The sequence below is a fragment of the Mirounga angustirostris genome, unplaced genomic scaffold (genome assembly GCF_029215605.1).
Source record: "Mirounga angustirostris isolate CCGP_5_RB_7025 unplaced genomic scaffold, mMirAng1.0.hap1 SCAF_3, whole genome shotgun sequence".
Lineage (NCBI taxonomy): Eukaryota > Metazoa > Chordata > Mammalia > Carnivora > Phocidae > Mirounga > Mirounga angustirostris.
In genome coordinates this window covers 80187278-80201021 of record NW_026991711.1, presented here as the reverse complement: position 1 = coordinate 80201021, position 13744 = coordinate 80187278, and the positions used below count along the sequence as shown (strand labels likewise).

At 37.2% G+C, this 13744-nt stretch overlaps 1 protein-coding gene across 2 annotated transcripts in view; it reads left to right on the top strand.

Moving 5' to 3' along the window:
• Window positions 1–3552: 3552 nt before the first annotated feature.
• Window positions 3553–13744, top strand: part of RNF17 (ring finger protein 17) — a 154422-nt gene continuing 144230 nt past the window's right edge. For both annotated transcript variants that reach the window (XM_045869116.2, XM_045869115.2), the window contains exons 1-4: window positions 3553–3682; window positions 5833–5927; window positions 9280–9371; window positions 13187–13298. In XM_045869116.2, coding sequence (XP_045725072.1) covers window positions 3553–3682; window positions 5833–5927; window positions 9280–9371; window positions 13187–13298 — 429 coding nt within the window. The remainder of the gene's footprint in view (window positions 3683–5832; window positions 5928–9279; window positions 9372–13186; window positions 13299–13744) is intronic.

The window sequence follows — 13744 nt, the reverse complement described above, 5'->3', positions numbered from 1 at the left end:
ATGAAAAAACATGAGAAAGGAACACAGTACTATCCAAAAAGATCAGGGATATTTTGAAATTAAAAACAAAAAGAATATCTAGAATTGAACAAAATAGGCACTAAAATTTAAAACCCAGCAGTCATGTTAAATAGCAGATTAGATCCAGCTGAAGAGAGGATTAGCTGGGATAGATATATGAAAAAATTCCCAGAATGCCACACAGAGAGATAAAGAAATGGAAAATATGAAAGAGAAGTTAAGAAAGGTATAGAATGAAAAGACCCTATTTACTATCTAATAGGAGTTCCAAAAAAAATAACAAGGAAGAACTAATATACAAAGAGTTTATAAATGGTCAAAAATTTTCCAGACCAGTAAGATAAGAATACTTAGACTGAGGAATTGCAATCAATCCCAAGCAGAGTAAATATATATCTACACTTTGATATTATAATAAATATATAAAATGCCAGAGGCACCTGGAGGGCTCAGTCAGTTGAGCATCCAACTCTTGATTTCAACACAGGTCATGATCTCAGGGTCATGGGATTGAGCCCAGCATCTGGCTCCATGCTTGGCAGGGAGTCTGCTTGAGATTCTCAACCTCTGCACCACTATCACCCCTGCCCTGACTCGCATGCTCTCTCTCTTGCTCTCTCTAAATGAAGAGGTCTTTACTAAAAATAAATACAAATAAAAATAAATATATAGAATGCCAAAGAAAAACAACTTACCCATAAAAAATGATAGATTTAGAGAAAACCTCTCAATAGCAATAATAGGAGTCAGAAATCAGTATGTTCTCTCCAAAGACTGAGAAAAAATAACTGGCAACTTAGGATTTTGTGTTACTAAATATCATTCAAGAATAAAGATGAAATAAAAATATTTTTTCGTCCAAATAAAAACTGAAAGCATTGGCCACTAACATATCCCCACTATAGACATTTCTTCAGAGTGTCCTTGAAGAAGAAAAATTATCCTAGAAGGAAGGTATGAAGAAGAAGAATGAAAGAATTGACCAAATGTGAATAAATGGCCAAAATAACATGATAAAACTAGATTATCTGGATAAAATTAGGTTGTTAAAGTGGTTGGAGGATACATGGACATTCATAATTTTATTCTTTATTCCTTTTTGTGGGACTAAAATATTTTATAACAATTTTTTTAATAGTGAAGGGTAGAGAGTTCCAGGTGAAGGTCCTGTGAGTGGAAAGAGTTTGACCTACTTATAGAACTGAAAAAGGCCAATGTATCCAGGACATAGTGAGGAGAAGTGGTACAAAATGAAGCTAGAGAGGCAAGCTGAAGCCAAATCACAAAGGCCTCAGAGGCCATATTAAGGATTTGTCATAGTCAATGGGAAGCCATTAAAGGAATCCAAACAAAGGATTAATCTAAACTAAATGTTAAAAAAATAATTCTGCCTGCTGTATTTGAGAGGGCATGTTAAGTACTAAGACTTAACATATGTCATTGTATTTCTCACTGGTCCTGATTTACCCAAAATTTATTCAACTTCTGAGATTACCAAAGGCAAAATTTTCTCCAGCACATCTGGTAACATTCAGAGATGATTCCTCTGTACTGCACCATGTTAAATTCATAGTATGACCCATTAAGAACCCCTATGCAATGAGATTATTATTATTCAAATTACAGTACAGATAGATATCCATAGTGGAAAAGAAGATTGTTGCTACATGCTAGAGTAGTATTGAATGCAGGGAGAAATGTAAAGGTTTCAGGGAGAAGCAGGTGGTTCTAAAGACGACTCATGGAGGATAAGGAGAATATAAGTCAACAAATAGGCAGGAGTATTCCAGATGAGGGGGATATGGAATACTATTCACAAAATGGTATAAGAATCAGCAGTGTTCCAGGGCACCTGGGTGGCTCAGCCAGTTAAATGCCCGACTCTTGATTTCCACTCTGATCATGATCTCCAGGTTGGGGGATCCAGCCCTCCACTCAGGCGCCATGCTCAATGCGGAGTCTGCTTGAGATTCTCTCCATCTGCTTCTGCCCCTCCCTCTGGCTCGGGTGCCGGTGCTCCATCTCTTTCTCAAATAAGTAAATAAATCTTTAAAAAAAAAAAAAAGATGCAAACAATGAATCATGGAACACTACATCAAAAACTAATGATGTAATGTAGGGTGACTAACATAACATAATAAAATAACATTAAAAAAATAAAAATAAATAAAAATTAAAAAAGAATCAGCATGTTCCATGGGAATATTGGTTTGATCAGTACTTCAAATTCCATTCTGGAATAGTAGTAGAAACCATTGGATGAATAGCATGAGGATAGATTAAGAAATTAATACTTTCTCCTGAAGGCAACGAAGTATAAACATTTTTGAGCAGGGATGAGTTTTTGAACATAATATTTCTTTTTGTATTTTTTTAAATGTAGAGGGAAAATAGGAATATATGCAGGCTTTTATTCTTAACCTCTGAAGGCACCCTGCCATCCCTAGGTGCTTCCTCCACGACATACCTGCCACATTGCTACCAGATTACTGCAGCCCTTGCTCATACAACTTCACCAGCATTCTACTGCTTAAAGGGTAAAGTCCAAACTCCTTAGTACAACGTTCAAGACTCTCCAAAATTCGACCCCAACGTACCTCTCCAAAAAGCTCACTTTAAGGAAATTGATACTCTGACCAAAGGGCCGACAAAATAAATTCTGAAGAGACCACTATATCTCCCACCCACTTCCCTTTGCTTATGCCATTCTTTCTCCCCGGAATGCCTGATTTCCTGTTTCCTACTTAGTCCTATCCAGTTTTTAAGTTCTAATGCAAACCCCTATATCCTCTAGGAAGGCTTTTCATACCACCGTGGGTCATACTGGCATCATCTCTTAGAATTCAGTAATTCTTATTGTCTCTAACCCTCCTCTGGTACTGAACACAAGCTACCCTACCAAAAGTTACCGTTTTAGGTAGAGGGCTACATACCTCTCACGCAGGAACCTGTTAGTTTATCGATTCTTACCATCCCCAACTGCTCCCAGCAGTGCCTTGTTTACCATTATGCTCAACAACTGTTAAAGATACCAGGCCTTAGTTTGAAATTACTAACGGACTCTCCCCACCGCCAGCTTTTGATAGGTTCTCCACTAAGCTCACTATTAGCCAAACCTTCACATGCCTAGCACACGAGTTTAGGCTTCTGGCCCTGACACACTTAGGGAAGATGGATAACTTCAATATAAAAGACTGTTTGCTACCTGTAAAGTCAACAACAACGTCAGTAATAATACGCGAGATCTGAATTTGAATGCAGTAAGAGCGCTAAGGCGGTGGGCTTTGGGTAAAGATTTGAGAATAAAAAGGTTCCCCACCCCGGCCTTTCTCAGAATGGAGCCGCCCGGAGCAAAACCACGAACAGCCACGCAGCACCTGGAAAGACACCGCAGCAAAGCAAGCTGAGGAGGCGGGCTTTAATCTCTTTGATTGGCTGTCTGGAGACGCCCGCCTCTGATGATTGGTAGCTGCCGCGAAGGACGCCGGGAATGGCACGTGGTACCGGTCTTCGGAGCCAAAGGGGGCAGAGATGGCGGCGGAAGCTTCCGCAGCTCGGTTCACCCTGTCTTCCTATCAACAGATGGGGAGGAAAAGTCGGCCCTGGGCTACTGCCGAGATTCAGTGTACTCAGTGTGGAAGAAGGGTGTCCAGAGTTTCCGGTGAGGAGATTGAGGGTGAGCCTCCGAGGGCCCTGCTCTGCCTTGGCCACCTGCCCTTTAAGGGCTCCATCCTAATCAGGCTGCTGGGTGTGGAGGCCTGAGAGCGAGGCCCACCCGGAGGTCTGAGAGCCAAGGGAGCTGGCAGTGTCGGGGGATGTTCGGTCGCAGCAAGATGGACGGGGAAAACTGCCCTCACGGGCCTCCCCGGTTGCCAGGAGCGCACGCTCAGGGCAGCAGAGACACCCACTGTGGTCGGTTGAGGGTCGTTTCGTGCCTCTCCAAAGCTTTCTCCGCTTTGCACCTGCTTCTCACCTTTTTTTCACTGATTCTCTTAGGGGATGACGTGTGAGCTCTCTTGAGCACTATTTCGAAAACTTCCCCAGGTTCACAGGTTCATGAAAGAGTAGATGTAAAAATTTAGCCCATGGTCTTGTGATTCAGAAGTAATGAAATTTGATTTTCTTACGTAGTTTTTGTTGTAGGAGTAACAAGTAGACCACTTAAAAATGTTCCTGGATTTAAAAACAGTTGTTTGGGATCCGGAGGGAGGTATTATTGCTGTTTGGCTTAAGCATTGTTTGGGAAACAGTTTGTTCCTGTTGGGCATCTGTGTTTTTCTTTGTGTGTCAAGGGGGAAAATCCACTGCACTCCTATTGATCTAATTTGGACTCTACTCAAGTGAAAACACATTCAAGTTACTTTAATTTAAAATGCCTTCGAGTGCTGTGTCTCTGACCGAGAGGAGTTGTTGAATTTCAAACTGCAGCTGCTGAATGAAGTCTTAACCACCCCCATAACTGTTTAATGTTTATACTTTCAAAGTGAAAGTCGTTAATTTTCTCAGTCCTCCAAGATGGACTCCGTTTAATAGACATGGACCTTTGTAGAGAAAGTTGGTTGTGTTTTAGGGTGGAGAGCCAAGTTTCTCCTCCTTTTTTTAATCACTGCTGTTACATAGAAAATCTCTATTTGAAAGAAATAAGTTGTTTAGAACACGACCTTCTAAAATCACTCGTTTTTCCATATGTTGGTATTAGAGTGCTCAGAAATACTCTAGATGGTGTTTATGCATATAAAATTGTGAAAGTGCTTTGTAAGCTATGATGCACCACAAATTAGACTTGAACAATATCAGAAATTTTATAAAGATAGAACAGTTAAACATTTTATTTCTTTGGTAGGATCTCTGGAATTTAAATAGAACTTTAAATTTTAGCTTGCTCCTAAGCAAGTTTCAGATACTTCACTTGGCTTGAAAACTAAAGCTTTTTTTTTTTTAATCAAAAGAATGTAATTCTTATAAATCAGAAAGAACACTAATTTTTTTGCCAATCAAAGATGACTGATTTAATCTAATTTCCTTTTTTCTTGAAAAGTTTTAAAATTACAACTTTTTCAAGTTACATAACTAAAACATGTTTATTATGATAAATGTCAAATTCTAATTAGAGCATTAAAATCTTGATATTAGGTTTTCACTCAAGATTATGGTATTTCCCTTCATAAATGCTAGGTTTGGGAAAATTATCTTTATGCGGGTATGTATGTGTGACAGTAATAGCATCTGGCTTCTGTCCTTGCCAGTATCTTAGGTCATTGTAAGAGAGGGGTCTTCCCAATGTCTCATTTCTGCCCTCCCTGCTCCCTTCACAGGATTAGAAATATAAATTAGTAGAGGCAATAGGATCAAGTAGAAAGAATATTGGACTTGGAAACAGAACTGAGCTGGAGTCTGGATTATACCATTTACTTAGCCAGATCACCAAAATGTTTACCATTTCTAAGTTGAATATAACCTTCCCAAGCCTACTTAGCTATGATGTTTACAAAGATCAAATAAAGTATGTCAGAGCATTTTGTATGATTAAAAGATATGGCAAGTTCAAAGTATTATAGGTACCAAAAACTATCTAAATTAGTGCAAAATGTATTGCATAGTACTGCCTGGTTTTTGACCTGTTTTTTTTTTTTTCTTCTGACTTACATAGTTTCTCCTGAATTTTGTTCAATAATTCCTACATTTCTAATGACACTTGATATCTTTTCCTATACATGAGCATCCCCTTTAACTTTCCCCTCTGATTAATGTGTCACATTCAATGCTAACAAATTGTTAAAAGTTTAATTCACAACAGAATTTCATTAATAGGTCACCACCATGAACTTCAATGTGGACATGCTTTTTGTGAACTGTGCTTGTTAATAACTGAAGAATACAGCACAATTATATGCCCTGATTGTAAGGTAAGTTTTATCATCTTTCATCTTTAATACATTACAACCTAATGTTAAAGATAAAAATGTTAGAGACAACATACCTTCTAGTTAGAACCTAAAAACTTGCATTTTTGCTGCTGACTCAAACTTAACAAAAGATAAAGCTTTTCTGATTCATTTTATAATTGTTCAGAGTGATCAAAAAGAATACAGAGTTAAAGTTCTATATTAATCAGCCTACCTATTTTTTTTGACTCTTTGGAGACTTCTGTGGGAAATTGCCTCTATTTATTTTTAATGAAGTATATTCCTTTCAAATCCCTACCCTTCTTTACCACACCAATGCCACGCAAGCAAATTTTGAACTCTCCCTGGCCTTCAATCTTTGTGTCATCAAATCTACATTTGTAGAGATGCCATAGTTTAAAAAGAGAAGCTAAACTAAACAGTGGCCTCAAGTTAACTTCAGAGACACTGAAAAAGTACAGTTGCACTATAGACCCATAATAATGAGGACAAATCAAGGATTTCAAGTAAAATTTAATGAATATCTTTGCATTTGCTACAAATACAAATGTAGTTCAATTTATATAGTATGTCCCTAGAAAATTGTCTTAAGGGGCGCCTGGGTGGCTCAGTCGTTAAGCGTCTGCCTTCGGCTCCGGTCATGTTCCCCGGGTCCTGGGATCGAGCCCCGCATCGGGCTCCCTGCTCAGTGGGAAGCCTGCTTCTCCCTCTCCCACTCCCCCTGCTTGTGTTCCCTCTCTTGCTGTCTCTCTCTCTGTCAAATAAATAAATAAAATCTTTAAAAAAAAAAAAAAAGAAAATTGTCTTAATCTCTAAATTCTTAATGTTCCACTTGAGATACCAGATATTGAGGATTTGTATATATCTATTGTTTTTTGTGTCAGTGAGACAAACAATACGGAGGCGGGAGACTGGGAATGCAGTCCTAGTTCTGTCACACTAAGCCTGAATTTCCTCATTTGTGAGATGGAAATAATACCTGCTTTTCTTAAAATTGTAAAAGGCAATTTTGAATTATACAGAAGTTCTCTACAGGCTTCAAGACTATCAAAATAAGTGTTATAATTGGCCCATGATTACTTAGGTGTGGATTAATTGGTTTGTAGGTTAAACATGGTAAAAATACACATACATACATATATATAAATTTGTGAAGATTTTAATTATAGCGGAAACATTTACATATTAAAAGATGTCTGTTTTGGAATTACATACTTTACAAATAATGGCCTTTATAGTGGAAGAGTCACTTCTCCTGTTTTTTGGGTTTTGGTGGTTTTTTTTTTTTGTCGTCAGTGGGCTCCTCAGATGAGGCTTTACCACATAGTTAAAGCAAAGGGGATCCTAGTTCCTGTGGTTGTAATGGAAGATCCCTGACTGATTCAGTCTTGTGGTGGGTAAAGAATAAGGAAAGGGGAATAAGCTGGCAGGTGGAACTGTCTCTGTTTATACCCATCCTGTTCTAATATTAAAAAAAAAAAACAGACAAATTTATTAGAACAGTAGCTTTTCCCTTTTTTGACAATGATTTCATGTTCAATGGTCTTATATCATTATACTGCTATTATTTTGGAAAACATCTATACAGATGTTTATGGTATGTTGACAAATATTGGTTTTGATTTTAGGGTTGTGATAAATCTATTTTGTATCATTTTGACTAGGTCTGACTCTTACTTTGGAAGATCTGTGATTTGTCTTATTCTTCCTTCCTTTCTCTCATTTCCCTTGTGCTGTTAGCCCAGGAAATTGACAAGGGACAACAGATTCTTCAGATGCACTAAAGCTGATCACTATTTTTTTTAAAGATTTTATTTATTTGAGAGAGAGAGAAATAGAGAAAGCCCAAGTGGGGGTGGCTGGGGGGGGGGAGGCACGGGAGAAGCAAGCTCCCCACTGAGCAGGGAGCCACCCAGGCACCCCAGCTGGTCACTTAAGGGAGTTCCTTCAAGAAGCCTTCCTGAAATTGTTACCACTCTTTTATTAGTTTTCAAAATCTAGCATTTTTGCTGATATCTAATATTTATTTGGAATAAGAGCGAGTGGAAGGATCTAGTCTAAATTAGTAAGAATGAATTTATAGAATATTTCAGTAATGTAGTTTATTATTTTTATATTATGTGCTCTTTTCTAAAAAGTGAGATTTAGGGGCACCTGGGTGGCTCAGTCAGTTAAGCCTCTGCCTTCTGCCCAGGTCATGATCCCAGGGTCTTGCGATTGAGCCCGGCATCACATTGGGCTGCCTACTCAGCGGGGAGACTGCTTCTCCCTCTCCCTCTGCTGCTCCCCCTGCTTGTGCTCTCTCGCTCTGTCGAATAAATAAAATCTTAAAAAAAAAAGAAAAGTAAGATTTAAATACCTATATTCACATTAGGCTTGTATTTATAATTTATCTTTAATTTTGAAGACCTACATAATGCTGTTTATTTCAAATTTAAACCTAAAATGATTCCATTCAGGATTAATGGGTATACTTTTGTTCTTATTTCTGAGTTTGGGTGAATATGGATTTATCTGTCAGTCTTTATCTTTCATAGTTCTATGGTTTTTGATAACATCTGTTCTGTGCTTTTGATTGATATTGTTAATAACCATTCTGCATTTTGCACAGCAAGATGGCAGATTTTGTTCAGAGGATCATACTTAGGTATCATTCCAGAAATACTGATATTGTATTGATCTTTTGGACCTGAGTCCAAAAATATACTGTGTGAGGAGGTAAGGATAAGTTATCTGATCAATAGATAATATATATTAAAATCCCATGTGGATTGGAAATGTTAATAATATGCAAATTAAAAATGTAAACTAGAAGAAAATATAGATAATTGTATAATTTTGGGTGGGGAAGTCTTGTTAAACATATCACTGAAATCAGGAACCATAAAAGAAATACTGGCTAAATCTGACCACATTTTTTCATTTACAGTTAACGAAAACAAGCCAAAAAACCACCAGAAATAAAACTTAGATGACAAGCTGTGGGGGTTGGGAAGAGAACTTTTATTTTGTAAATTACATGTTAAGAATCTTTATACGAGGGGCGCCTGGGTGGCTCAGTCGTTAAGCGTCTGCCTTTGGCCCAGGTCATGATCCCAGGATCCTGGGATCGAGTCCCACATCGGGCTCCCGGCTCGGCGGGGAGCCTGCTTCTCCCTCTGACCCTATCCCCTCTCATGCTGTTTCTCTCTCTCTCTCTCTCTCTCTCAAATAAATAAATAAATAAAATCTTTAAAAAAAAAATAAAGAGGATTAAGTTTATTTATGAATGGCACACTAGTTATTTGAATTCTGGATAAATGGAATTTATTGAATGACTTTGTTTTTGTTTTTATTCTTGTTTTGTCCTAAGATTGCTACAACTATAAATAGGAGACAAGGATACTGCCCAACAGATGGATATATTAAAGAAGATTCTTTTATGGAAAAACTGCAGCCTAAAAAGTATGTTTTATGTGTACATATTTTAGTATTTGAAGTTCAGTGTATTTCTGAAAGGATAATTTTAGCATCATTGATAAAATGTCATTCTTAGATCAGTGTTTCTAAGAAAGCCCATTGTTTATAGAGTGCTCTTTATAAATTCTTTTAAGTATAGTTGACACACTATTACATAATTTTCAGGTGTACAACATAGTGATTCAACTTCTCTATACGTTATGCTATGCTCACCACAAGTGTAGCTACCATCTGTCACCTACACTATTACAATATCATTGATTATATTCCCTATGTTGTATTTTTTATTCCAGTGACTTATTCATTCCATCTGGAAGCCTATATCTCCCATTGTAGAGTGCTCTTTTATAATTTGTCTTAACTGTTAGTGAAATGGAGAATCCAGCTCCTAAAGAAGCATCAGTTTATCCTTACTTAAAGTAGGGGGAAAAAAAGAATGCAAGTTAAAGCTGAGAATGTCATTCTAGCAAAAGTTACTGGTGCTGGCTGAGAGTAAGGTGTGGCTTTAAAAAGGTGTTAATTCTTAAGAGTATCATGAGCATGACATAGTAGAGGACTTTGGAAAGAGGTGGTGTGAGAGGTGATCGATTAAAGGAAAAGTAATAATTTTGGGATTCTTTTACTCATTTTTTCCTTTCTTCGATAGGACTTTGTACATGTATATATTAAGCTCTTTTTGAATTAGTAATGCAGAGATTTTTTTTTTTTTAAACATATCCCAGCTGGAGACCAGCACCTGTGTTACTTTTTATTGCACTTATTTATTTGTATGTCTTCTTCTGCTAGTCTATAAGCCCCTGTAAGGGCATGGACCACATTTTACTGCTTTCTACGTTCCTGGTGCTGGACACAGTAAGCATGTAATAAATGTTTGTTAGATGAAATACCATGATGTTTTGACATTTGCTATGGTTTTTCTGAAATCATGTTTCAGTCCTAGATAAATTTACAATTAGGGTTGACTATGGGATGGGATGGGATGGGATGGATCACAGTGAAAAAATCATAAATTTTTACTTTGTAACTTTTTAAGTCCCAATTAATTCACTGAGACCCTACTCAGAAGGCAATTATATTTTTGTATAACTTTAACTTTTTAAAGCATATTTAATATGGTAAAAAATTATGTGGGAAATAAACACAGGAAGCCTTCAAGGAATAATCTCATTTGAAAACTTTCAATTTTGGGCGCCTGGGTGGCTCAGTCATTAAGCATCTGCCTTCGGCCCAGGTCATGATCCCGGGGTCCTGGGATCGAGTCCCACATCGGGCTCCCTGCTCTGCGGGAGGTCTGCTTCTCCCTCTCCCACTCCCCCTGCTTGTATTCCCTCTCTCACTGTGTCTCTCTGTCAAATAAATAAAATCTTTAAAAAAAAAAAAAAAAAAGAAAGGAAGAAAACTTTCAATTTTGTTAATGGCACCAAGCGTCAGTAAATCACCCCATTTCCTCATATCTCCTTCATTTTGCCTCCTGCAGACTATAATTTCCACAGTATCTTTCATATCCATAATTTATCTTCCATTTCTACTATCCTATTTAATTCTTATTCTTTTTTGACTACCTCCTTAGCACCTCCCTACTCTTCCCTGCTCCATGCTTCTTCACTGCCTACCTAAATAAAATCCAGATATTTTATACTAGCATTCGATGGCTTTTCACATTACTGATGCAGCTTCTCTGTCCAGACATAAATGGGTGCATAGACAGACACCAAAAGAATATAGTTACCTCTTTAGGTAGTAAGCCACTTAGCTAAAATCTGGCAACTGGTTATTGACAGGACCAGTGGAACTCAGGCTTACTGAATGCCAACCCCTATATTTGTATTCCACGTCATGTCCTCCATAAGTTCTGAATGAAATGATTAGAATAAATCATTAGGAATCTTTTCAGCTCCATGTGAGTCAGCAGCCACAACAGATTTGAGTACCTACAGGAGTCTAGAAGATGACTTACTGGGTGATGTAGAGTTTAAACAATGAGTGGTATGAATTGTGGCAGACAAAAGAAGGTTCACCCCCTCCAAAGGAGGTGGCCCCTTTTCAGCTCCAGCCAATTATTGCTGTGTGTTAAGACCAACCCAGTGTTGCCAATCTTCCTTCCTAGAGATCTGACTTCTAAGTGAAAATTTCTGACTTTTTAAACCTTACTTGTACAAGTTAAATCTGTTTATATTCTTGTCTGGATACATATAACTATATCAAGTGTGGTTATAAAGTGAAATTTAACTTTCAGAAGTAGATGAATCCATTTTAAATACCCAAACTTTTTCCAAATTACTGTTTTGTTTTTTTTAAATTCTCCATGTCAAGTATACTTATGTTAGAAACTCCTATTCCTTAATTTCAGTAGTTTGGTTTAAAATAGTTGTTTATGTGTCAAGGGATAAGTCTGTTTAAAAATAATGTATTCCTGATTTATCTTTAATATTTTGAAACAGGAATTGAATAATGAACTCCTAAGGGCTTATGCATTCACATGTTTTCAAGAACATGAATATTCACTTTTCAAAGTAACTGAATGTTTAAAAATTAAGTTTAAGTCTATTTTTTCTCTATAAGGGTAACATTTAAACATCATAGTTACTTCTATTAACTATTACAGGCTTATGATTAAGTTATTCAGCACACATTTATCAAGAGCTTACTGTCTGTTAGCCACTATGGGGCTATAAAGATAAAAATGGCAAAAACTCAGGACGCCTTGGTGGCTCAGTCAGTTAAGCCTCTGCCTTCAGCTCACGTCATGATCCCAGGGTCCTGGGATGGAGCCCCATATCGGGCTCCTTGCTCAGCCAAGAGTCTGCTTCTCCCTCTGCCTGCTGCTCCCCCTGCTTCTGTACTCTCTTTCTCTCTCTCTTTCTGACAAATAAATAAATAAAATCTTTAAAAAAAAAAATAGGGGCACCTGAGTGGCTCAGTTGTTAAGCGTCTGCCTACGGCTCAGATCGTGATCCCAGAGTCCTGGGATCGAGCCCCATATCGGGCTTCCTGCTCAGTGGGAAGCCTGCTTCTCCCTCTCCCACTCCCCCTGCTTGTGTTCCCTCTCTTGCTCTCTCTCTGTCAAATAAATAAATAAAATCTTTAAAAAATTAAAAATTTAAAAAATGGGCAAAAACTCTAGCATGTGTAGATAAGAAATGAAACTAATTTTTTCTTTGCAAATTAACTTAGTAAATTCATTACCTTTTCGTAAATTATCTAAGCCTATAAGCACATTTTTTTAATAGCAGGCATTTGTGTATAAGTAATTGAGCTTAAAGACAGTTCAGTGACTGTCAACATCTCTATCAAAAAATATCAGGTAAGAGGGCGCCTGGGTGGCTCAGTTGGTTAAGCGACTGCCTTCGGCTCAGGTCATGATCCTGGAGTCCCTGGATCGAGTCCCGCATTGGGCTCCCTGCTCGGCAGAGAGCCTGCTTCTCCCTCTGACCCTCCCCTCTCTCATGTGCTCTCTCTCTCTCATTTTCTCTGTCTCAAATAAATAAATAAAATCTTTAAAAAAAAAAAATATCAGGTAAGGAGAGGTAATTAGGAGGTTAAAGCACAATTTATACTGTGAGATAAATTTTTTTATTTTTAGGGATTTCCTAAGAAGTTGAATTCTTGGTAAAATTTTTATATGGAAGCATATTTAGCCATGGTTTCCCTCTTTTTGCTTATCATAGATGACGAAGAACCCACTATAATTGTTATTATAAGTTGTCATATGAATTATTTTTGATAGTAAAAATCAGAATAGAAGGTTAAAATTGTTATATTAATATGGTATTTAAAATAATGTACTTGACATTTTTCAGGATAAAGAATTGTTCGCAGGACTTTAAAAAGACTTCTGACCAGCTAACTATTGGTTTAGAACATTCAACATCCACACACAGGACTATTTTGAACTCCTCATCTCTAATGGCGGTATGAAAAAATGTTACTTGTGAAGTAAGATGAAGCCAAACATTTTTACTTTGTGTCTGGTAGCTTAACTCTCTTCTCAACGTTGCTATAATTATAGGGTTTTTGTTTTTTTGTTTTTTTTTTTTTTAGAAGCATAAAGGTAAGAGGTAAACCTACATTCTTTACCTAAATCTCTTATTCTAAATATGCTTGAACAATTCTCATTTTTCCTAAGGCAACCCAGTCTCCCTTTGACCAACTCTATTAGTGTTCTTAATATTTAACCATATGTAGCTTCTTCCCTTTGAACCTAGTTATTGAATCTAGATTATGTGAAACTTGTATAAAGTACAAGTTTCTAGATTCTGAATGTGATTTTTCCAGTCATTTTAATGGCAACCAAAAGGCCTAATTAATTCACTGTGATGATGATGAGGTTATTGTTGGAAGATTGAATTTAACCTGTT